We start from the raw sequence: 26064 nt of genomic DNA, 5'->3' as shown, positions 1-26064 counted from the left end.
TGCTGTCAATAGGGGTTAGCCCATCTCTATTTCATGGCAACAGTACTCTGCAAAAGCATAAAAATTACCATAAATTACAACAGGAAATTCAGACCTGAAGTTGCAAATAGGACCATCACGGCCTTATTAAATGTTGAAACTAGATGACCTCTTGTTTGAGAGGTGGGGGCGATTTTGGGGTTGTGATTTGTGGAAGGTATGGCAATTATTGGTGGAGAAAAGGGAGATTGGGGTAAATGTATTGGTTAGAGTTGAGAGAAAGCAGGCAAAGGGTTTTGCCAGAGTGGAAGAGGTCCGGTGAAGGATCAGAGGAGGGGATTTGGGAGGTGAAGTAGTCAGGTTTGGAGGGCGTGGAGGAAAGACTTAAGCTGGTGGTGAATCCTAGAGGGGTGGGATTGAGAAGCAGACATCCCACCTCTCCCGGAAGTTCCGGGAGTCTCCTGCATATTGATAGCAGCTCCCTGACACCTGGAGATTATATACAATATCCCGGAAATCGATTTTTTTTGAGAGGGAGAGGGAGAGCGAGAGCGAGCATCCTGATTGGTCTCTCTTTGTGCTAAGTGGTCCCCAACCACCGGGCCGTGAGGAAATGATATGATTTGGCGATATGAGTCAGCTGCACCTTTTCTCATTCCCTGTCAAGCACTGTTGAACTTGAACGCACGCGAGGTCATTAACCACACGTCATCCATGTCAGCGCGGGAAGGAGATCAATTCCTCGAGCTTGCAAACGACGAAGGGATGAAAAGTATGTTTGACATCTCTGCCGGCATTCTGGATCAAAGTCAAGGCTAAATATCCTGAGATAGCCACGAAAGCACTGAAAACATTGTTTCCATTTCCAACATCATATCTCTGCGAAGCAGGCTTTTCTGCAATAAATGCAACAAAAACTAAATTGCAGAATAGACTGGACATAAGGAATCCCCTTCCAGTATCACTGTCTCGCATCACCCCTCAATAGGACCGTCTTGTTGCAGGGAAACAAGCCCAGGGCTTCCACTGACTCAGTGATATTGGTGTGTTGCAATGATTCTATATGTTCATACGAGGAAAATACGCGCTGTATTTTTAATATCCAAATGTTACTTAAAATGTTATGATGCTACTGACTTATAAGTGACTTATAATTGACTTATCACTATATTCATGCGAGGCAAATATGCGCTGAGTGTTTAATATTAAATTTGTTAGGTAAACCCTTTTAGAAACGAAATTGAGTGTATTAGCCAGCTATAAGTGACTTATAGTTGACTTATCACCTATATTCCGGTCGTGATTAACACCCGCCCCACCCCCCACCCCAGTCGGCGGGTCCGCAAGAACATTGTCAATATTAAACTGGTCCGCGGTGCAAAAAATGTTGGGGACCCCTGCTAAGTTGACCTATCAGTTTTCTCTGTGGGCGGGCTTTACACTCGACCTCAAAATAATGACAATGTTGCTCGCTGCACTGTTTGCAACAGTGACTTTTCTGTTGCCCATGGTGGGTTAAAATGTAAAAGACACGTTGAGGTGAGTTTAACAGGTGTCATTCGTGCATTAGCATAGCTAACGTTATTTAAGCTAGCTGGCTGGCTGCTAGGGATCTACTCCATTGATGTCCTACATGATGAGGTCAAACTCCCTGTAGACTTGCTTAAAGTTATAATAGAATAAACATGATAATATAAATACATATTTTAATGTCACATTTGCTGCAGATACCCAACTTGGTTTACAGATTAGACAAAATCACTGAACGAAGTATTACATAACCCGTGGAGGTCGACGGGGTGGGTGCTACCTCCCTGAAATGAGTTTTTGAAGGGTGGGATGTCTGGAGGGGTTTTGGAGGTGGAGGAGGTGTAGGGAGGGTGAATATTTTATTGAACGTTTTAAGTTTGGGGTTTTTTGGAGAATGTTAGAGGTTTCAGGAAGTAAATGATTGAGCACAGATAAAAACGTCACTTCCGCCCACCCTCATCAATATGGCGGTCTCACCGCTCCACAAGATGGTCGCCCCGGAGACTTCCGGATCTGGTGAGGTTCAGTTTCCGGTAGCACCATGCCGGCCCTGCAGCCTGAGGTAGCGGAGGCAGTCGCGGCGTTCGGCGGGAGGCTCGGCCGGGGTCAGCTACGCCGTTCCGGGGATGTGGCGGCGGCCACCGCGGGGCTGCTGCGGCGCATTGTGGCCCACAGTCGGTGGAACAACGCAGGTATCGGGGTCGATCCAGAAATAAGCATCCCTGTCCCCGGGAGTTTATCACCTGATCCCCCGTATTTACCCTCGACAGCGGGCATAACCTCCCGGGACTCCTCACTTACCTCTGACCCCTGGTGTCAAACCGGTATTTACCCCCTGACCCCAGGTATTTACCTCTGACCCCGGTGTAAAACCGGTACTTACCCCCTGACTCCAGGTATTTACCTCTGACCCCTGGTGTAAAACCAGCACTTACCCCCTGACTCCAGGTACTTACCACTAACCCCTGGGGTAAAACCGGTATTTACCCCGACTCCAGGTATTTACCTCTGACCCCTGGTGTAAAACCAGTATTTACCCTGACTCCTCACTTACCTCTGACCCCTGGTGTAAAACCGGTATTTATCCCCTGACTCCAGGTATTTACCTCTAACTCCTGGGGTAAAACCAGTACTTACCCCCGACCCCAGGTATTTATCCCTAACCCCTGGTAAAAGCGGCACTTACCCCCTGACTCCTCACTTACCTCTGACCCCTGGTGTAAAGCCAGCACTTACCCCCTGACTCCAGGTATTTACCTAATGGAATCGCTGAAGGGGATGTCTCGCTCCCTCTTCTGGTGAAGGAGAAACAGCTCAACCCGAACCCGAACCCTCCCTAGTCCTGAGCAGAATGAGAAGTGTTACCTGGCCATCACCATCTACCACTTGCCTTTGATCCTTGGCCTTTTCCGCTCATACGTTCCCCTCTCAGAAAATCTGCAGATGCTGGAAATCCAAGCAACACACAAAATGCTGGAGGAACTTAGTTGGTCAGGCAGAAACTGAGTACAGTCGACATTTCAGGCCAAGGCCCTTCATCAGGACTGGCTTCCCCTCTCGCAGCATCCATTATTGAGGACCTCCAGCACCCAGGACATGCCCTTTTCTCACTGTTACCATCAGGGAGGAAATACAGAAGCCTGAAGGCACACACTCAGCGATTCAGGAACAGCTTCTTTCCCTCTGCCTTCCAATTCCAAGTCAAGTCAAGTTTATTGTCATTTAGACCATAAGCTGCTGGTACAGTACACAGTAAAAACGAAACAATGTTCCTCCAGGACCATGGTACTACATGAAACAACACAAAACTACACTAGACTATGTGAGACAGCACAAGACTACACTTGACTACGTAAAACAACATAAAAACTGCACTAGACTACAGACCTGCACAGGACTATATAAAGTGCACACAACAGTGCGGGCAGTACAATAATTAATAAACAAGACAATAGGCACAGTAGAGGACAAATTACTATATAATAATAAATGATGTAGATGTCAGACTAGACTCTGGGTATTAAGGAGTCTGATGGCTTGGGGGAAGCAACTGTTTCACAGTCCTAAATGGACATTGAAGCTTTGGACACTACCTCACTTTTTAATATACAGTATTTCTGTTTTTGCACATTTTAAAAAATTTATTCAATATATGTAATTGATTTATTTATTATGTTTTATTATTTTTTTTTTCTCTGTCTGCTATCTTGGGTATTGCATTGAACTGCTGCTGCTACGTTAACAAATTTCCCGTTATATGCCAGTGGTAATAAAGCTGATTTGATTCTGACAACCCCTGGTCACCCACATCCCACCACACTCTCCCATTGCCACCTTTACAGGACCCAAACACTGCTTCCAGCAGAGGCAGCCTTTCACTTCAAAATCTGAAGCCGTTTGATTGTCACTGACGCATGTACAATGTGAAAATTGGTGTTTGGAGTGTGCACGACATAACATTACTATAAATAATGTACAAGAGTTCATGGGTTCATTGTCCATTCGGAAATCTGATTGCAGACGGGAAGAAGCTGTTGGTATAACACTGAGTTCGTGTCTTCAGGCTCTTGTACCTTCTCCCTGATTGAGAAGGGGCACGGTCTGGATGATCAGAGTCCGTATTGATGGATGCCACCTTCTTGAGGCATCACCGCGTGAAGATGGCCTCAGTGGTGGGGAGAATTGGCTGAGTCTACAACCCTGTGTCTCCACATCAGAATGAACGTTCTCCACCTTCCATCTGCAGAAATTAGCAAGAGTCCTTGGTGTGAGGCATGCAAGACTCCCTACCCCCATTCTAACCACTTTCTACAGGAGCACTGTCAGCACTGTCCTGTCTGACTGGACTGTATCATTGTGTGCTATAGAAGCTGTAAAGTATCGGACCACAAGACCCTACTGCTGATAGCAAAACCACTGAGAGGATCATCGGGGCTTTCCTCCCCACTATCTGTGACATTTACCAGGAGTGTTGAATATGAAGGGCCCAAAGCATTGTTGAGGATCCCTACCACCCATCCTACAATCTGACGCAACAATGTTAGGGAGGAGGTAGCGGAGTATCAGGACTAGGACTGCGAGACTGAGAAACAGCTTCTTCCGTCAGGCTGTGAGACTGATGAATACCCTGCCACTAGTTTTGTCATTAGGACTGCGAGCTGTTTACTGTTTACCTGTGCTGTGCACCACATGCATTGTGAATTATATTTTAACTTTTTTATGTAAATGTTTTTATGTACTGTGTGAGATGCATGTTTTTGGCTGCAACATGGTCCAGAGGAATGTTGTTTCATTTGGCTGCATATATGTACAGTCAGATGACAATTAGGCCATTCAGCCCATCGAATCGGCTCCACTTTTTCATTGTGGCTGATTTATTAGTCCTCCCCACCCCATTCTCCTGCCTTCTCCCTGTAACCTTTGATACCCTGACATAGCAAAATCCTATCAATCTCCACTTTAAATTATCCCAGCGACTTGGCCTCCACAGCTGTCTGTGGCAATGAATTCCACAGGTTCACCACCCTCTGGCTAAAGAAATTATTCCTCATCTCTGTTCTAAATGAACACTCCTCTATTCTGAGGCTGCATACTCTGATCATAGACTCACCCACTATAGGAAATATCCTCTCCACATTCACTCTATCTAGGCCTTTCAACATTCACGAGAAAATCTGCAGATGCTGGAAATTCAAGCAACACACATCAAAGTTGCTGGTGAACACAGCAGGCCAGGCAGCATCTCTAGGAAGAGGTACAGTCGACGTTTCGGGCTGAGACCCTTCATGAGGACTAACTGAAAGAAGAGTAACTGAAAAAAGAGGGAGGGGGGAGAAAACCTCCAACCTGATGGCATGAACATTGACTTCTCAAACTTCTGCTAATTTCCCCCTTTTCTTTCTCCCTGGGCCTCCTGTCCCATGATCCTCTCATATCCCTTTTGCCAATCACCTGTCTTCTTGAGCCAAATCACGTCAAACCTCTAATGAAGTTGAGCCACTGCCATGCCACGATGTGTTGAGTCCAGGACAGATGCCCTGAGATGCTGACACTGTGGTCTCCTCAACACTGGAAAGACCAGATATAGATGGGGTGATTGTGCTTTGATCTCACTGTGTGGCGTCCTGTGGTGCAGCAACCCCTTATCTTCTGCCTGGACACCATGCAGCATGGCGTGTTGACCTCAGTACTAACATCTCCAGCTTTCTTTCTCAGAATCAATCACTCCAGCTCGTTGTCATTCTCGTTCAGTTTCTCTCCCTATTGGTCCAGTCCGGCCTACTGTACACTTCATTATGTAATTTTGTATCTGATTATCCCTTGAATATTCTCTGTCCTGAGTGCCAAGACTCTGATGTACCTGTGATCCCAACATCTGACCCTCCCTAGCCCTAGTTTGGCGCTTCACGTTGCCATTCCCAGGGACTTAATCTCTGTCCCTATCCCACTTGTCTGGGCACTCACCATTTTCATACCCTGAGCCCCACAGTTGTGGGGGGGCGGGGGGGGGGGAAATCAGTCAGAAGCCCCACAGCGAAGTTACTGCCCTTTCACCCACTCCGGTCACCTACCACTTCCTTCCACTCTAGGGGAGCTGCTGGACTTGATCCGGAAGGAGAGCCGGAAGGTGATTGTTGCCCAGCCCTTTGAGACCACTGTGGGGAACATTATCCGGCGGGTGATGAAAATCATTCGTGAAGAGTACAGCCGGTGAGAGTGGGGTATGCACTGGTTGGGGGGTTTTTAGGGGATTATGGCGGGGGGGAGGTTAAGAGGATTATGGGAGATCACACTGGGTGTGGGTGGGTCTTTAGAGGTTTAGGGAGACCATGCCGGGTGTTAATGGGTCTCCAGGCGGTTATGGGAATCGCGTTGGGTGTGGGTCGGTCCTAAGAAGATTACAGGGATCTCGCATGGGGCGAGTAGATATTCAGAGGGTTACAGGTATCACACCAACTGTGGGAAGGTATTACAAGGGTTACAGGAATTGTGTTGAGTTGAGGTGGGGGTTCTCTAGAGAGTTACGGGGATCACACTGGGTGTGGGTGGATCAGTAGAGGGTTACGGGCACATGCTGGGTGGGTGCGTCTGTAGAGAAGTATGAGAATCACATGGGTAGGTGATTAGAAGACGTGGGGGATTACAGTGGGTGTGTGTGAGTCTCTATAGAGTTACGGGGATTACACTGGGTGTGTGTGAGTCTATAGAGTTACAGGGATTACAGTGGGTGTGTGTGAGTCTATAGAGTTACGGGGATTACAGTGGGTGTGTGTGAGTCTATAGAGTTACGGGGATTACAGTGGGTGTGTGTGAGTCTATAGAGTTACAGGGATTACAGTGGGTGTGTGTGAGTCTATAGAGTTACAGGGATTACAGTGGGTGTGTGTGAGTCTATAGAGTTACAGGGATTACAGTGGGTGTGTGTGAGTCTATAGAGTTACGGGGATTACAGTGGGTGTGTGTGAGTCTATAGAGTTACGGGGATTACAGTGGGTGTGAGTCTATAGAGTTACGGGGATTACAGTGGGTGTGAGTCTATAGAGTTACGGGGATTACAGTGGGTGTGTGTGTCTATAGAGTTACGGGGATTACAGTGGGTGTGTGAGTCTATGGAGTTACAGGGATTACTGTGGGTGTGTGTTAGTCTATAGATTTACGGGGATTACAGTGGGTGGGTGTGAGTCTATAGAGTTACGGGGATTACAGTGGCTGTTTCAGTCTATAGGGTTACGGGGATTACAGTGGGTGTGTGAGTCTGTAGGGAGTTACGGGGATTACAGTGGGTGTGTGTGAGTCTATAGTGTTACAGGGATTACAGTGGGTGTGTGAGTCTATAGAGTTACGGGGATTACAGTGGCTGTGTGAGTCTATAGAGTTACAGGGATTACAGTGGGTGGGTGTGAGTCTATAGAGTCACGGGGATTACAGTGGGTGTGAGCCTGTATAGAGTTACAGGGATTACAGTGGGTGTGTGTGAGTCTATAGAGTTACGGGGATTACAGTGGGTGTGTGAGTCTATAGAGTTATAGGGATTACAGTGGGTGGGTGTGAGTCTATAGAGTCACGGGGATTACAGTGGGTGTGAGCCTGTATAGAGTTACAGGGATTACAGTGGGTGTGTGTGAGTCTATACAGTTACAGGGATTACAGTGGGTGTGACTCTATAGAGTTACAGAGATTACAGTGGGTGGGTGTGAGTCTATAGAGTTACGGGGATTACAGTGGGTGGGTGTGAGTCTATAGAGTTACGGGGATTATAGTGGGTGTGAGTCTATATAGAGTTACGGGGATTACAGTGGGTGTGTGTGAGTCTATATAGAGTTACAGGGATTACAGTGGGTGTGAGTCTATAGAGTTACAGGGAATACAGTGGGTGTGTGTGTCTATAGAGTTACGGGGATTACAGTGGGTGTGGGAGTGTATAGAGTTCCAGGGATTACAGTGGGTGTGTGTGAGTCTATAGAGTTACAGGGATTACAGTGGGTGGGTGTGAGTCTGTAGAGAGTTACGGGGTTTACAGTGGATGTGAGTCTATAGAGTTACGGGGATTACAGTGGGTGTATGTGTCTATAGAGTTACGGGGATTACAGTGGGTGAGAGTCTATAGAGTTACGGGGATTACAGTGGGTGGGTGTGTATAGAGTTACGGGGATTACAGTGGGTGGGTGTGAGTCTACAGAGTTACGGGGATTACAGTGGGTGTGTGAGTCTGGAGTTACAGGGATTACAGTGGGTGTGTGAGTCTGTAGAGTTACAGCGATTACAGTGTGTGTGAGTATAGAGTTACGGGGATTACAGTGGGTGTGTGAGTCTATAGAGTTACGGGGATTACAGTGGGTGTGAGAGTCTGTATGGAGTTACAGGGATTACAGTGGGTGGGTGTGAGTCTATAGTGTTACAGGGATTACAGTGGGTGTGTGTGAGTCTATAGTGTTACAGGGATTACAGTGGGTGTGTTAGTCTATAGAGTTACAGGGATTACACTGGGTGTGTGTGAGTCTTTAGAGTTACGGGGATTACAGTGGGTGTGTGTGAGTCTATAGAGTTAAAGGGATTACAGCGGGTGTGAGTCTATATAGAGTTACAGGGATTACAGTGGGTGTGTGTGAGTCTATAGAGTTACAGGGATTACAGTGGGTGTGAGTCTACAGAGTTACGGGGATTACAGTGGGTGTGTGTGAGTCTATAGAGTTACGGGGATTACAGTGGGTGTGGGAGTCTACAGAGTTACGGGGATTACAGTGGGTGTGGGAGTCTATAGGGTTACAGGGATTACAGTAGGTGTGAGTCTATAGAGTTACGGGGATTACAGTGGGTGTGGGAGTCTACAGAGTTACGGGGATTACAGTGGGTGTGGGAGTCTATAGGGTTACAGGGATTACAGTAGGTGTGAGTCTATAGAGTTACGGGGATTACAGTGGGTGAGTGTGAGTCTGTAGAGAGTTACGGGGATTACAGTGGGTGTGAGTCTATAGAGTTATGGGGATTACAGTGGGTGGGTGTGAGTCTATAGAGAATTACGGGGATTACAGTGGGTGGGTATGAGTCTATAGAGAATTACGGGGATTACAGTGGGTGGGTATGAGTCTATCGAGAATTACGGGGATTACAGTGGGTCCGAGTCTATAGAGTTATGGGGATTTCAGTGGTTGTTTGAGTCTATAGAGTTACGGGGATTACAGTGGGTGAGTGAGTCTATAGAGTTACGGGGTTTACAGTGGGTGGGTGAGTCTATAGAGTTACAGGAATTACAGTGGGTGTGTGTGGGTATAGAGTTACAGGGATTACAGTGGGTGTGAGTCTATAGGGTTACAGGGATTACAGTGGGTGGGTGTGAGCATAGAGTTACGGGGATTACAGTGGGTGTGTGTGAGTCTATAGAGTTACGAGGATTACAGTGGGTGGGTGAGTCTACAGAGTTACAGGGATTACAGTGGGTGTGTGTGAGTCTATATAGAGTTATGGGGATTACAGTGGGTGTGTGTTGAGTCTATATAGAGTTACGGGGATTACAGTGGGTGGGTGTGAGTCTATAGAGTTACAGGGATTACATTGGGTGTTTGAGTCTATAGAGTTACAGGGATTACAGTGGGTGTGTGAATCTGTAAGGAGTTACGGGGATTACAGTGGGTGTGTGTGTCTATAGAGAATTACAGGGATTACAGTGGGTGTGAGTCTATAGAGTTATGGGAATTACAGTGGGTGTGTGTGTCTATAGAGAGTTACGGGGATTACAGTGGGTGTGTGTGAGTCTATAGTGTTACAGGGATTACAGTGGGTGGGTGAGTCTATAGAGTTACGGGGATTACAGTGGGTGTGAGTCTATAGAGTTATGGGGATTACAGTGGGTCTGTGAGTCTATAGAGTTACGGGGATTACAGTGGGTGTGTGAGTCTATAGAGTTACGGGGATTACAGTGAGTGTGAGTCTATAGAGAATTACGGAGATTACAGTGGGTGTGAGTCTATAGAGTTACGGGGATTACAGTGGGTGAGTGTGAGTCTATAGAGAATTACGTGGATTACAGTGGGTGGGTGTGAGTCTCAAGAATTACGGGGATTACAGTGGGTCCGAGTCTATAGAGTTACAGGGATTTCAGTGGGTGTGTGAGTCTATAGAGTTACGAGGATTACAGTGGGTGTGAGTCTATAGAGTTACGGGGATAACAGTGGGTGTGGGAGTCTATAGAGTTCCAGGGATTACAGTGGGTGGGTGTGAGTCTATAGAGAATTACGGGGATTACAGTGGGTGGGTGTGAGTCTATCGAGAATTACGGGGATTACAGTGGGTGTGAGTCTATAGAGTTACGGGGATTTCAGTGGGTATGGGAGTCTATAGAGTTACAGGGATTACAGTGGGTGGGTGTGAGTCTGTAGAGAGTTACGGGGATTACAGTGGGTGTGGGTCTATAGAGTTACGGGGATTACAGTGGGTGTGTGTGTCTATAGAGGGTTACGGGGATTACAGTGGGTGTGTGTGAGTCTATATAGAGTTACGGGGATTACAGTGGGTGTGGGTGAGTCTATATAGAGTTAGGGGGATTACAGTGGGTGTGAGTCTATAGAGTTACGGGGATTACAGTGGGTGGGTGTGAGTCTGTAGAGAGTTACTGGGATTACGGTGGGTGAGAGTCTAGAGAGTTATGGGGATTACGTTGGGTGTGAGTCTATAGAGTTACGGGGATTACAGTGGGTGGGTGTGAGTCTATAGAGAATTACAGGGATTACAGTGGGTGTGAGTCTATAGAGTTACGGGGATTACAGTGGGTGGGTGTGAGTCTATAGAGAGTTACGTGGATTACAGTGGGTGGGTGTGAGTCTCAAGAATTACGGGGATTACAGTGGGTCCGAGTCTATAGAGTTCCGGGGATTTCAGTGGGTGTGAGTCTATAGAGTTACGGGGATTACAGTGGGTGAGTGAGTCTATAGAGTTACGGGGATTACAGTGGGTGTGTGTGAGTCTATAGAGTTACGGGGATTACAGTGGGTGTGTGTGTCTATAGAGAGTTACCGGGATTATAGTGGGTGTGGTTGAGTCTAGAGAGTTATGGGGATCACAACAAATGTGGGTGGGTCTTCAGAGAATTACAGGAAACATACTGTGTGTGGGTGGGTCTTTAGAGTGTTAAGGGGACCGTGTTTAGTGCCGGATCTCTAAGAGTTACAAAAATCATGCTGGGTATGGTGTGTCCTTTGAGGATTATTTAGAGGGTTACTAGAATCATGCCAGGTGTGGGTGGATATTTAGAGGGTACAAGGATCATGCCAGCTGTGGGAGGGTCTTTACAGGGTTATGAGGATCATGCCAGGTGTGAGCGAGTCTTTAGAGGATTGTGGGATTCACACCAAGATTAGGGAGATCCCAGTGGTGGGGAGGAAGGGATAGTCTGGATGGTGCAGACAGAGGAAGGGTGGTTCGAGTGGTGAGGAGGGTGGGTGGTTCCAGTGCTGGGGTGGGAATTAGGTGCCAGCAGTGTGGAGGGATTTAGGCAGGTCCTGTGGTGCGGAGGGAGTTAGGGAGGGTGGAAAGTCCGAGCTTGGAGCGGAGAGGGGAGGGGAGGGGAGGTATTGGGGAGGTGAGCCTTGCTGATTTCTCATTGTGTGGCAGGCTGCAGGGTCACAGTGAGGAGATGGACCAGGAATCTCTGCACCGGCTGCTGATGTCCGGCAGTCAGAATGAGGATCTCAGTGAGAGCTTTGCACCACTAAGAGCCAATGTCATTGAGGCCATTAATGAACTACTGATTGAGCTCGGTAAGTGGTGGAGAACAGGGGTGAGATGTGGCAACCTCGGGGGTCGGGAGGGGGGGGTGAGTCCCTCCAGGGTCAGCAAGGTCGGTGTCTGTCACTGTTGCACTCAGGCGAACGAGTAGATGCTCCCTGAAGTGGTACAGTCAGTGGGCTCCCAGGATTAATGTTGAGTAGGGGTGTCTGGCCCCACTGGATTCCATAAGATACAGAAGCAAAATTAGGCAATTCGGGCTATTGTTCTGCTCCACCATTTCATCATGGCTGATCTAATTTTCCTCTCAGCCCTAATCTACTGCCTTCACTCTGTATCCCTTGTGCCCTGACCAATCAAGATTCTATCAACCTCTGCCTTAAATATATGTAACCACTTGCCCTCCTGTGACAATGAGTTCCACAGATTTACGATTCTCTGGCTAAAGAAATTCCTCCTCGTCTCAGTGGTGAAGGGATACTCCTCTATTATGAGGCTCTGTCTTCTGGTCCTAGACACTCTCACCATAGGAAAAATCGTCTCCACATTCACTCTATCAAGGCCTTTCAACATCTGAGGTTTCAGTTTGGTCACCCGTCATTCTACTGCATACAGACCCAGAACCATCAAATGCTCTTCACATGACAAGCCATTTGACCCTGGAGTCATTTTTGTCCGGCCTCCTTTGAATCCGCTCCAGTGTCAGCACATCTTTTCTAAGATAAGGGGCTCAAAACTGCTGACGACACTCTTAAGTGAGGCTTTATAAAGCCTCAACATTACATCCTTACCTCTAGTCCTCTTGAAATGAATGCTAACATTACATTTGCCTTCCTCACCACCGAATCAACCTGCAAATGAGTCTGTAGGGAATCCTGCACAAGGACTTCCAGGTCCCTTTGTGCCTCAGATTTTTGAAATTTCTCCCCATTTAGAAAGTAGTCTACAATTTTATTTCTTCTGCCAAAGTGCATGACCATACACTTCCCAACACTGTATTCTATCAGCTATTTCTTTGCCCATTCTCCTAATGTATCTAAGTCTTTCTGTAGCCTCTCTAGTTCCTTAAACCTACCTGCCCCTCCACCTGTCTTTGTATTGTCTGCAAACTTTACAACAAACACATTAATTCAGTCATCCAAGGCATTGACATATAATGTTAAAAGAAATGGACCCAACACATATCTCTGTGGGCCACTAATCACCAACAGCCAACCAGAAGAAGCTCCATTTATTTCCACTCTTTGCCTCCTGCCATCAGCCACTGCCTAATCCATGCTAGAACCTTTCTTGTAATACCATGGGCTCTTAACTTGTTAAACAGCCTCCTGTGTCAAAGGCCTTACGAAAATCCAAGTATATAACATCAATCAATTCTCCTTTGTCTGTCCTGCTTTGTTATTTCTTCAATAAATTCCAACAGATTTGTCAGGCAAGATTTTCCCTTGAGGGAGCATGCTGATTACGGTTTATTTTATCATGTGCCTCCAAGTACCTGAAAACTACATCCTTAACAATCGACTCCAACATTTTCCCAACCTCTGAAGTCATACTGACAGAATTTCTTCTGTCTCTCTCCCTTCTTGAAGAGTGCAGTGAAATTTACAATTTTTCAGTCTTCCAGAACCATTGCAGAATCTAGTGATTCTTGAAAGATTATTACTAATAGAACATAGAATAGTACAGCACAGTACAGGCCCTTCGGCCCACAATGTGCCGACCCTCAAACCCTGCCTCCCATATAAGCCCCCACCTTAAATTCCTCCATATACCTGTCTAGCAGTCTCTCAAACTTCACTTGTTTATCTGCCTCCACCACTGACTCAGGCAGTGCATTCCACGCACCAACCACTCTCTGAGTAAAAAACCTTCCTCCAATATCCCCCTTGAACTTCCCACCCCTTACCTTCAAGCCATGTCCTCTTGTATTGAGCAGTGGTGCCCTGGGGAAGAGGCGCTGGCTATCCACTCTATCTATTCCTCTTATTATCTTGTACACTTCTATCATGTCTCCTCTCATCCTCCTTCTCTCCAAAGAGTAAAGCCCTAGCTCCCTTAATCTCTGATCATAATGCATACTTTCTAAACCAGCCAGCATCCTGGTAAATCTCCTCTGTACCCTTTCCAATGCTTCCACATCTTTCCTATAGTGAGGTGACCAGAACTGGACACAGTACTCCAAGTGTGGCCTAACCAGAGTTTTATAGAGCTGCATCATTACATCGTGACTCTTAAACTCTATCCCTCGACTTATGAAAGCTAACACCCCATAAGCTTTCTTAATTACCCTATCCACCTGTGAGGCAACTTTCAGGGATCTGTGGACATGTATCCCCAGATCCCTCTGCTCCTCCACACTACCAAGCATCCTGCCATTTACTTTGTACTCTGCCTTGGAGTTTGTCCTTCCAAAGTGTACCACATCACACTTCTCCGGGTTGAACTCCATCTGCCACTTCTCAGCCCACTTCTACATCCTATCAATGTCTCTCTGCAATCTTCGACAATCCTCTACATTATCTACAACACCACCAACCTTTGTGTCATCTGCAAACTTGCCAACCCACCTTTCTACCCCCACATCCAAGTCGTTAATAAAAATCACGAAAAGTAGAGGTCCCAGAACAGATCCTTGTGGGACACCACTAGTCACAATCCTCCAATCTGAATGTACTCCCTCCACCACCACCCTTTGCCTTTTGCAGGCAAGCCAATTCTGAATCCACCTGGCCAAACTTCCCTGGATCCCATGCCTTCTAACTTTCTGAATAAGCCTACCATGTGGAACCTTGTCAAATGCCTTACTAAAATCCACATAGATCACATCCACTGCACTACCCTAATGCCTCCCCAATATCTTCTGCCACCTCTTTCAGAACCCTGGGATATACACCATCTGGTCCAGGTGACTTATCCACCTTCAGACCTTTCAGTTTCGCAAAAACTCTCCCTAGTAATGGCAATTTCACACACTTAACACCCCTAACACTCTGGAACTTCCACCATCCTGCTAGTGCCTTCTACAGTGAAGACTGATGCAAAATTCTCATTCAGTTCATCTGCCATTTCCTTGTCCGACAATGCTACCTCTCCAGCATTGTTTTCCAGCAATCCAATATCCGCTCTCACCTCTCTATATATCTGAAGAAACTTTCGGTATCCTCTTTAATATTATTGGCTAGCTTTCATATTCCATCTCTTTCTTCTTAAAGACTTTTTATTTGCATTCTTTTGATTCTTAAAATCCTCCCAATCCTCTCTTACCACTAATAATTGCTCTATTATATGCCCTATTGGGTTTTATGTTGGCTTTGACTTCACATTAGCCACGGTGTGCCATCTTGCCTTTCGAATATTTCTTCCTCTTTGGGATATATATATCATGTGGCAGGCAGTGACTAGTGGGGTACCGCAAGGCTCAGTGCTGGGACCCCAGTTGTTTACAATATATATTAATGATTTGGATGAGGGAATTAAATGCAGCATCTCCAAGTTTGCGGATGACACGAAGCTGGGCGGCAGTGTTAGCTGTGAGGAGGATGCTAAGAGGATGCAGGGTGACTTGGATAGGTTGGGTGAGTGGGCAAATTCATGGCAGATGCAATTTAATGTGGATAAATGTGAAGTTATCCACTTTGGTGGCAAAAATAGGAAAACAGATTATTATCTGAATGGTGGCCGATTAGGAAAAGGGGAGGTGCAACGAGACCTGGGTGTCATTATACACCAGTCATTGAAAGTGGGCATGCAGGTACAGCAGGCGGTGAAAAAGGCGAATGGTATGCTGGCATTTATAGCGAGAGGATTCGAGTACAGGAGCAGGGAGGTACTACTGCAGTTGTACAAGGCCTTGGTGAGACCACACCTGGAGTATTGTGTGCAGTTTTGGTCCCCTAATCTGAGGAAAGATATCCTTGCCATAGAGGGAGTACAAAGAAGGTTCACCAGATTGATTCCTGGGATGGCAGGACTTTCATATGAAGAAAGACTGGATGAACTGGGCTTGTACTCGTTGGAATTTAGAAGATTGAGGGGGGATCTGATTGAAACGTATAAAATCCTAAAGGGATTGGACAGGCTAGATGCAGGAAGATTGTTCCCGATGTTGGGGAAGTCCAGAATGAGGGGTTACAGTTTGAGGATAAAGGGGAAGCCTTTTAGGACCGAGATTAGGAAAAACTTCTTCACACAGAGAGTGGTGAATCTGTGGAATTCTCTGCCACAGGAAACAGTTGAGGCCAGTTCATTGGCCATATTTAAGAGGGAGTTAGATATGGCCCTTGTGGCTATGGGGATCAGGGGGTATGGAGGGAAGGCTGGTGCAGGGTTCTGAGTTGGATGATCAGCCATGATCATAATAAATGGCGGTGCAGGCTCGAAGGGCTGAATGGCCTACTCCTGCACCTATTTTCTATGTTTCTATGTGGTTTCTGAATTGCTTCCAGTAATTCCAGCCGTTGCTGCTCTACTGTCATCCCTTCCAGTGTTCGTTTCCAGTCGTTTCTGGCCAACTCCTCTCATGTCTCTGCAATTCCCTTTACTCCACTGTAATACTGATACATCTGACTTTAGCTTCAACTTTTCAAATGTCAGTGTGAATTCGATCATATTATGATCACTTGCTCCCCAAGGGTTCTTTTACCTTTGGCTATCCAATTAATTCTGGTTCATTGCACAACAACCAATCCAGAATAGCTGATCCCCTACTGGGCTCAACCATGAGCTGCTCCAAAAAGCCCCCCGATAGGCATTTTAGAAATTCCCCCTCTTGAGATCCAGCACCAATCTGATTTTCCCAATCTACCTGCATATTGAAATCCCCATGACTATTGTAACATTGCCCTTTTGGCATGTATTTTCTATCTCCTGTTGTAATATGCAGACTATATCTTTACTACTGTTTGGGGGTCTGTATACAACTCCCAACAGTGTCTTTAGCTCTACCTACAACAATTCAACACCTTCCAACCCTACAGTATGGCACCTCTTTCTAATGATTTGATTTCATTTTTTACCAACAGAGACACGTCACCCTCTCTGCCTTCCTGCCTTGCCTGTTCTTTCGATACAATGTGTATCCTTGGATATTAAGCTCCCAGCTATAATCTTTCAGCCATGATTCAGTGATGCCTACAGTATCGTACCTGCCAATCTATAACTGTGCTACAAGTTCATCTACCTTATTCTATATAGTGTGCATATTCAAATATAACACCTTTGAGTCCTGTATTCACCCTTTTCACTGCTTTTGTTTGTAAACCAACTACCTCATCCTTGAGCACTATCACTCCAGTTCCCATTCCCCTACCAAATTAGTTTAAACCCTCACGAACAACTGTGGCAAACCTGCCAGCAAGGATATTGGTCCCTTCGGGTTCAGGTGTAACCCGTCCCTTTTGTACAGATTGTATCTTCCCCAGAAGAGATCCCAATGATCCATAAATCTGAACCCCTGCCCCCTGCACCAGTTCCCTGGTGTGTGGCACAGGCAGCAATCCAGAGATTTCTACTCTTGAGGTCCTGTTTTTCAGCTTTCTACCTAGCTCCCTAGAATCTGTCTTCAGGACCTCCTCACCCTGTCTCCCTATGTCATTGGTGCCAATATGTACCAAGACTTCGGGCTGCTCATCTTCGCCCTTGAGAATATCATGGACCTGATCTGAGACCCCCAACACTCGCACCTGGAGGCAACATACTATCCGGGCATCTCTACTGTGTCCACAGAAGCTCATCTCTGTTCCTCCAAGTATGGAATCTCCTATCACCACTGCATTCCTCTTCCCTCTCTGGTCTTCTGAGCCACAGCACCAGACTCAGTGCCAGAGACCCGGTTGTTTTAGCTCCCCCCGGTAGGCTGTGCACCTCAACAGTATCTAAAGTTGCGTAACTAATACTGAGGGAAACAGCCAAGGGTGTACTCGGCACTGGCTGTGCATTTCCCCTCCTTCTTCTGATAGTCACCCAGCTACCCATTCTTGCAACTGACGGATGACTACTTTCCCTGTCTGTCACCTCCCTATTCTCCCATATGAGTTGAATTTTCTCAGCTGCAGCTCGGTGCACCTGGTGCAAATGTGTTTATCTGGAGAGTGGAGGTCTCCCAGACATCCCACACAGAGTACAAAACACTGCCCTGGAGCTATTCTCACTGCACTACTATGCGCTAACAGACGAGGAATGAACAAATACGATGAAAGAGGGAAACTTACCAAGCCTTGATGAGTCAGAGCAACTCTAAACATTGGTACACTCAAAAGAATGGCTGCTCTGCATGCACTTGTAGTATTTTTACTCCCTCTTTCTAATGAATCCCTCATTGATTGGTTGCAGCCCAATTCCAAGAAACTGCTGTCAAGCTCTGTCTTTTAAATGTTGATTACTGACCTGATTGAAAGTAGCTCTATGTACACACTTCCTCTTGTTGATTGGTTGTGCCGCAGTTCCTGATTAAAGGGGAGCGGGAGGTGCGCTCGGAAATGGTGTGGGGATAGAAGGAGCTGGGCGTGGCATTTATCCTGATAGCTCCATCTTTGGTGAGCAGCAATGCAGTGGGCCAGTTGGCCTGTGCAGTAACTGTGCAAGTGTCTGGTGTTTGCAGAGGGGACAATGGATAACATTACAGTGCAAGCCCTGGAACACATCCATTCCAACGAAGTGATCATGACCCTGGGACGATCCCCAACTGTGGAAGCTTTCCTCAAAGAGGCTGCTCGAAAACGCACCTTCCATGTCATTGTGGCCGAGTGTGCCCCCTACTGCCAGGTTAGTGGGAGTGGTGAGGGGCTCAGGGCTCGACAGGGAGATGGGGAGGGAGTCATGATGAGGCCACGCTCAGGTTGGAGGAGCAACACCTTATATTCCATCTGGGCAGCCTCCAACCTGATCACACAAACATGGATTTCTCAAACTTCCGGTAATGGCCACTCCCCCTTCCACCATTTCCCATCCCCTTTTCCTTCTCTCACCTTATCTCCTTGCCTGCCCATCACCTCCCTCTGGTGCTTTCCACCCCTCCTTTTCTTTCTTCCATAACCTTCCCCCTTCTCTAGCCCTATATTTCTTTCACCAATCAACTTCCCAGCTCTTACACCCCTTCACCCTCCCGGCCTCACCCATCACCTTGTGTTTCTCCCTCCTCTCCCCCACCTTTTAACTCAGATTACCTCATCTTTTTTCCTCCAGTCCTGCTGACGGGTCTCAGCCCGAAACATGGACTGTACTGTTTTACATAGATGCTGCCTGGCCTGCCAAGTTCCTCTAGCATTTTGTGTGTGTTGCTTGGATTTTCACCACCTGCAGATTTTCTCATTTGGGAGGGAGACTACGTCTGCCCAACTCTCCCAGCTGTTTCTGTCTGCCCCATCTCCAGTGCTCGCCGTCCTGCCTCTTCCACAGAGGTTCCCCACTGGGGCTCCCTACCCCCTGTTGAGGGATCATCCACCTGGGCTCAGATAGGAAATTCACCTCAGTCTCCGGGTTCTAGGGTCACGAAATGTCTGTTGCGCTGTCTGCTGCTGGGATCGAAACGACTGTCATCACTGACGCTGCCATCTTCGCTGTCATGTCACGTGTCAATAAGGTACAGTCTGAGGGTGCTGTATACTACAGGGATCGTGGCGCAGGACAGGGAGGAGGTGACAAGGAGGCAAGGAATGTGAGGGGGAGGGAGAGGGTGGGGTATAGTGGGAAGGGGAGAGCCAATGAGGCAGTGGAACAGCACGGAGAGAAGAGTTGGGTCGAGGTAAGGGATGGGTAGTGAGGGAAGAGGGGTGGAGGTGAGGGATGGGTAGTGGAGGGGTGAGTGGCACTGAGGGAAGAGGGGTTGAGGTGAGGGATGGGTAGTGAGGGAAGGGTTGGGTCGAGGTGAGGGATGGGTAGTGAGGGAAGAGTTGGGCTGAGGAGGTGAGGGATGGGTAGTGGGGTGAGGGGCACAGAGGGAAGAGTTGGGTCAAGGTGAGGGATGGGTAGTGGAGGGGTGAGCAGCACTGAGGGAAGAATTGGGTCGAGGTGAGGGATGGGTAGTGGGGTGAGGGGCACAGAGGGAAGAGTTGGGTCGAGGTGAGGGAGGGGTAATGGAGGGGTGAGCGGCACTGTGAGAAGAGTTGGCTGGGGACGTGGGTCAGTGTAGGAGTAGTAATTTCAGAGGCTGTTTGAGGAGGGTGTGGAGTTGGGAGGGGCATGCCTGCACTGATGTGGTTTCCTGGCATCTCTACAGGTCATCATTGGTACCAAAACCATCCTCGCCAATGGGGGCCTGCGGGCGGTGAACGGTGCCCACACCCTGGCTCTGGCCGCTAGGCACTTTTCCACACCGGTCATCGTCTGTGCTGCCATGTACAAGCTGTGTCCACAGGTACTTCCTCACCTAAGCTCTCCTCCACAAATCTCATGTTTACACCTTTAGTGCCATTCAATCAGATCAGGGCTGATCCATCCTTAATGTCAATACCAGTTTCCTACTGCCTCATACTCCTGGTTCCTTCACCTGGAATACATTCACACCCTGACACCACAGCTTTCTGGGGATGTGACCCTCAGAAGAAATACCTTCTCATCCTTATTTTATTCCACACTGCTTACAGTGAGGCCCCTTCGCTCAAATCTACCTGTCAACCTTCGCTGTTGTATTCCGACCCTGTTGTACCTCAATATTTTGTAGACTCAGTTTAAATAACATGCTTTCATTCTTTCTTTCAAGATGGATTACCTCACGCTTTACTACCACCCTGGCATGTTCTCTGCTTATGTAACCAATTTGTACACCCATACCAGGCTGTGATGCAGCCAGTCAATATACGTTCCACCACATATCTATGTGGTTAAAGTATTAGACAACACCAGACAACGGGGTGACCCATTGGGGCACCCTTTGAGAGAAGGGTACTGCAGTCTGATGTGACCAGAATGAACATTAAATTTTCCTGAATGCTATTGGTATCGCTTTGCTTTGGAAACTGAAGTAGAAAACCTCAGTTTAGTAAAGAAGAACAACGCGTAGCAAAGCAAATATAGCTGCTCCTCGAAGGACACTTTTGATGGCATCATTTCTGGTTTATCTGCCACCCTTGTGCCTCCCGTTGTCATTCTGGAGACATGCAGCCCTTTCATCCCCCGTCTCTTCAGCTCTTCTACTGTTTGTTGTTTGCCTCTGATCCTGGAGACGTGCATGCCTCTCCTCCTCTGTCTCTTCTTCTCTCATCTTTTCTTGTCCCGACTGTTTGATCCTGGAGTCGTGCGGCCCTGGCCTCATCTGATTCTTGTTCTTTCCCTCTCCTTGCCGCTTCCTGATGACGTTTGGCGTCATCTCTTGACCATAATGTTCCCCTTCCCTTTCCACGTGGCATAATTAGGCTGACCTTTTTTTTTTACCCTAATGCTGGATAGAAGATACGAAGCACTAACACCAAAGGATGCTGATTATTCTTGATGATGTGGTTGGTGCTCTCCTAAATGGACGTAATATAGTCACCGCTGTCCCTTGACTGCAGCAAAGGGTTTTATGGGTGTCTCGAAGTACGTCATTACGATAAGATTTAATTATTTCTTATTGATGGGTCTGTTAGATCTGTCCCAATCCTGCACATGCTGATGGTGATTAGCAGAATGTGACCCCTCGAAATAGAGCTGCCCTGCCCTTTTGCTCTGGTAGGTGTCACTGCTGAGGCTAGCTGTGCGCCTGTGTCGGGTTGTCATGTCCCGATTTCCATGATGGCTGATCGGGTCTTGGGTGAAAGCCAGCCTGTTGATTTTTGGCGAATGAGCAATTTTATACGAATATATAACCCTGAACTTTGCCTGCATTCTGTAAGTTAGTGCATTTTAATTCAATTTAGCCAAAAAAAGTGCCGCTGTAATGCACCGTTTGCGCTAATTGGAGGTCACAGACAGACAGACAGAGCATGAGAGTTTTAGTAGTGTATAGATGCCAAACCTTCACAAGCTTCTAAGGAAGTAAGGACGCTACCATGCTTCCTCATTGCACTGATGTGCTGGGCCCATGACAGGTCCTCTGAAATGACAACATTGAGGAATTTAAAGTTGCTGGCTCTTGGATCTCCAGTTTCTTCCTCCTGAAGTCAATGATCAGCTCCTTGGGTTTGCTATCATTGAGTAAGAATTTGTTGTTATGACACCACTCAGCTGGATTTCCAATCTCCTTCCTATATGTTGATTCATCACCACCTTTGATTTGGCCTACAACAGTACTGTCATCAGCAAACTTAAATATGGCATTGGAGTTGTGCTTAGCTACACAGTTATAAATGTGAAGTGAGTAGAGTTGGGTCAAAGGGTTTGATTCTGACTTGCTGGAAACTCTGTCTATGACACATTCTGTTCCTGTATGTGCCTTGCTGAGTCGAACTGATCCATGCAGACATAGTCATCAGAGACGTAGACTTCTCCCTAATCTCCCACATTGGTGACTGCCAACCATCAGTCGGAACATAAAGCTACCGTATGCCTGCCTTGACCTCCAGAGCACGGGCTGTTTGCTGCTGCTCCTTTCTCTTTCAGTCATGGATTGGTCTCTCTCTGCAGGGAGCTCTGTCACTTCTGGTATTAGTCATCTATTATTTCAGCTAATCCTCAGCACTGATCTGACTGCTGATTCAGTACTTGTGTCATGGGTGCGGATGTGTTTGCTGCTGGATATGAACCACTTTCTCATTCGCAGTTTCCCAACGAGGAGAACACGGTGCACAAATTTGTTTCGCCGCAAGAGGTGCTCCCTTTCACTGAAGGTACGTGTTCTTGGTTACAGCTCCCATTGTGGGGCTCAGGTTGGCTACTAGCTCATATGCTCTGGGTACTGCTGAGAGTAGGCAGGTTGGTTCTGTCACACTGAACTCATCAATGTGGTGATGGTAGATCTGGCAGTGTACACCTGTGCTTTCTGCTAGAGCGCAGCATGCACGGATCCCAAGTGTGTACTTCGGTAAGACAAGGCAGTAACTCAGTCATTACAAGTGGCTTGCCAGTCTCACAATTAATGGGGTAATCAACTCAAGCTGGTTAACAGAAGTTTCGCCACTTGTACCTGGAACTATAAATCTGTTCCAACCCACGTACAGTGTATCCTTCAAACATATCCATCAGGAGAAAGGGTGGACAATTCTGTATCAGAAGCTAAATTGGGGAAAGGGAGAGTAATTGTAGCATATAAATCTGAAAGTCACGGAGAACTTTGGATCACATTGAAGAAATGGATAATAAATCTGGCTCAAATTAAATAATTAACTATTGGTGAAGACAAATTTCCTCTTGATTGTCTTGTACACCTGTTCCACAGACACAGCTTGCTGCATTTCCTGGGTGAGTTTGGCAAGTTGAGTACATTGAGAATTCAATAAGTTTACCCCGATTTCTGCCTGGCATACTGATCTTGGCAGGTCACAGAGTCATCTACAGCATCTAGGCAGATAGTGAGGCCAGCTGAGAAAATCATCGGGGTCTCTCTTCCCGCCATTACAGACATTTACACCACACGCTGCATCCATAAAGTGAACAGCATTGTGAAGGACCCCGTACACCCCTCATACAAACTCTTCTCCCTCCTGCCATCTGGCAAAAGGCACCGAAGCATTCGGGCTGTCATGATCAGACTATGTAACAGTGTCTTCCCCCAAGCCATCAGACTCCTCAATACCCAGAGCCTGGACTGACACCAACCTACTGCCCTCTACTGTGCCTATTGTCTTGTGTATTATTTATTGTAATGCCTGCACTGTTTTGTGCACTTTATGCAGTCCTGGGTAGGTCTGCAGTCTAGTGTAGTTTTTGTATTGTTTCATGTAGCACCATGGTCCTGAAAAACATTGTCTGGTTTTTACTGTGTACTGTACCAGCAGTTATGGTGGAAATGACAATAAAAAGTGACTTGACTTGACTAGTACACCCTGAAACCATTTAAACTGCCTACTCACATTGATCTGCACGGGACCATACCCTCCATCTCCCTACTATTTATGTACCTATCCAAACTTCTATTAAACATGGGCCACGTGCTGACAGCTCTTTCCACATTGAATGAAGAAGCTTCTCCTCATGTTCTCCTTAATCTTCTCACCTTTCACCCTTAACCCATGGCCTCTGGTTGTAGTCCTACCCCGCCAAAGTTGTAAAGACCATAAGACATAGTAGCACAATTAGGCCATTTGGCCCTTTGAGACTGCTTCACCATTCAATTGTGGTTGATCCTTTTTTTCCCTTCCTCAGCCCCACTCCCTGGCCTTCTCCCCGTAACCTTTGATCTGTGTTCAATCAAAAACCTATCAATCTCTGCCTTAAATACACCCAATGACCTGGCCTCCACAGCTGCAGGTGGTAACAAATTCCACAAATTCACCACCCTCTGGCTAAAGAAATTTCTCTGGATCTCATTTAAATAGACACCCCTTTTCCCTGAGGCTGTGCCCTCTTGTCCTAGACTCTCCCACCAGGAGAAATATCCTTTCCACATCTACCCTGTTTAGGCCTTTCATCATTCAAAAGGTTTCAATGAGATCTCCTCTCATACTTCTAAATTCCAGCTAGTACAGACCCAGAGCCATCAAACGTTCCTCATATGATAACCCTTCCATTCCCAGAATCATTCTTGTCAACCTCCTCTGAACCCTCTCTCTTCTGAGACTAGGAGCCCAAATCAGTTCGCAATATTCAAGGTGAGGCCTCACCAGTGCCTTATAAAACCTCAGTATCACATCCCTGCTTCGACCCCTACAGAACACAACTAGTCACTAGCAGCCAACCAGAAAAGGATCCTTTCATTCCCACTCGCTGCCTCCTACCAATCAGCCAATGCTCTAACCATGTTAGTAACCTTACTGTAATACCATGGGCTCTTAACTTGTTAAGCAGCCTCATGTGTGGCACCTTGACAAAGGCCTTCTGAAAGTCCAAATATACAACATTCACTGCATCCCTTTTATCTATCCTACTTGTAATTTCCTCAAAGAATTCCAACGGGTTCATCAGATAAGGTTTTCCCTTAAAGAAACCATGCTGACTTTGTTCCATCTTGTCTTGTATCACCAGTTGAGGGCATCCTGACTGGCTGCATCACTGCCCACTATGGGAACTGAGCCTCCCTTAATCGCAGGACTCTGCAGAGAGTGCTGCGGACAGCCCAGCGCATCTGTAGATGTGAACTTCCCATGATTCAGGACATTTACAAAGACAGGTGTGTAAAAAGGACCCGTAGGATCACTGGGGACAGGAGTCACCCCAACCACAATCTATTCCAGCTGCTACCATCGGGGAAGGGGTACCGCAGCATAAAAGCCAGGACAGCTTCCTCCACCAGGCTATGAGACTAATTTGAGTGTACTTTATACTATATTGACTGTTCTATTTATTATGAATTACTATGATTACACATTGCACATTTAAATTGAGACGTAATGTAAAGTAAAGATTTTTACTCCTCATGCACGTGAAGGATGTGAGAAATAAAGTCAATTCAATTTGAGTACTCCATTGCCTCATCCTTAACAATTGAATCTAACATTTTCCCAACCACTAAGGTCAGGCTAACTGGTCTATAATTTCCTTTCTGTTGCATTCCTTTCTTAAAGAGTGGAGTGACATTTGCAATTTTCCAGTCCTCTGTCACCATATCAGAGTCCAATGATTTTTGAAAGATCACTGCTATTGTCTCCATAATCTCTACTGCTACTTCTTTCAGAACCCTCGGGTGCAGTTCATTTGTGTGTCGTGAATCAAGAATTGATTGCAGTACAGAAGGATATCTCTCTATCTCTCTCTCTCTCTCTCCCTCCCTCTCTCTCTCCCTCCGTCTAGCCTCATAAATGCTTTCGTTCCTGATACCTATCCAGCTCCATCTTGATGTGATCATGTCTTTTCCCAGAGAAACCTGATTCTTGTTCTGACTGTTGTTTGTTTCTTACAGGTGAGATTCTATGCAAAGTGAGTGCACATTGCCCCGTGTTCGACTACGTTCCTCCAGAACTCATCACACTCTTCATCTCCAACATTGGGGGGAACGCCCCCTCCTACATATACCGTCTAATGAGGGAACTTTATAATCCTGACGATCACCAAATATAACTTAATTAAACTTGCTGACACCAACTGATGCCTTGGTTCAAGTCGGAGAGTTTGTTCTGTGCTCGTGTGGATACGCATATATACACACACACACACACACACAGTGAGCTGAACACAAGCTTCAGTGATGGAGCGGTTATCACTCAGTGAGACAGTTATCTCTGATCACTAGGTTTTGTACTGATTGGAAATCCCATCGTTTTTGCCTCCAGCTCAATGTAATTAGAAATCTCAAAACTAGAACTGGAGGCGGACTAACATCCCTGT

General features: G+C 46.8%; 1 protein-coding gene across 2 annotated transcripts; it reads left to right on the top strand.

The window, feature by feature from the left end:
• Window positions 1–1981: 1981 nt before the first annotated feature.
• eif2b2 (eukaryotic translation initiation factor 2B, subunit 2 beta) lies at window positions 1982–25825 on the top strand. 2 transcript variants are annotated; one of them, XM_072274826.1, is made up of 8 exons: window positions 1983–2201; window positions 6099–6219; window positions 11617–11762; window positions 18329–18492; window positions 19214–19309; window positions 19946–20083; window positions 22406–22472; window positions 25640–25825. In XM_072274826.1, exons 1-8 carry the CDS (start codon window positions 2051–2053, stop codon window positions 25795–25797), a joined length of 1041 nt encoding a protein of 346 aa, XP_072130927.1. In that variant the 5' UTR covers window positions 1983–2050; the 3' UTR covers window positions 25798–25825. The 2 variants fall into 2 exon arrangements, with proteins under 2 accessions (XP_072130928.1, XP_072130927.1); XM_072274827.1 differs by lacking the exon at window positions 19214–19309 and having other exon boundaries at window positions 1982–2201.
• The last annotated feature ends 239 nt before the right edge of the window (window positions 25826–26064 follow it).

The sequence above is a fragment of the Mobula birostris genome, chromosome 1 (genome assembly GCF_030028105.1).
Source record: "Mobula birostris isolate sMobBir1 chromosome 1, sMobBir1.hap1, whole genome shotgun sequence".
NCBI lineage: Eukaryota > Metazoa > Chordata > Chondrichthyes > Myliobatiformes > Myliobatidae > Mobula > Mobula birostris.
This window is presented reverse-complemented; position numbering and strand designations above follow the sequence as displayed.

Coding starts and splice junctions, on each gene's coding strand:
- eif2b2 (XM_072274826.1), top strand. CDS start 2,051: ATGCCGGCCCTGCAGCCTGAGGTAGCGGAGGCAGTCGCGGCGTTCGGC. Junction 19,310..19,945: donor TCATGTCACGTGTCAATAAG/GTACAGTCTGAG, acceptor GCATCTCTACAG/GTCATCATTGGTACCAAAAC. Junction 22,473..25,639: donor GGTGCTCCCTTTCACTGAAG/GTACGTGTTCTT, acceptor TGTTTCTTACAG/GTGAGATTCTATGCAAAGTG.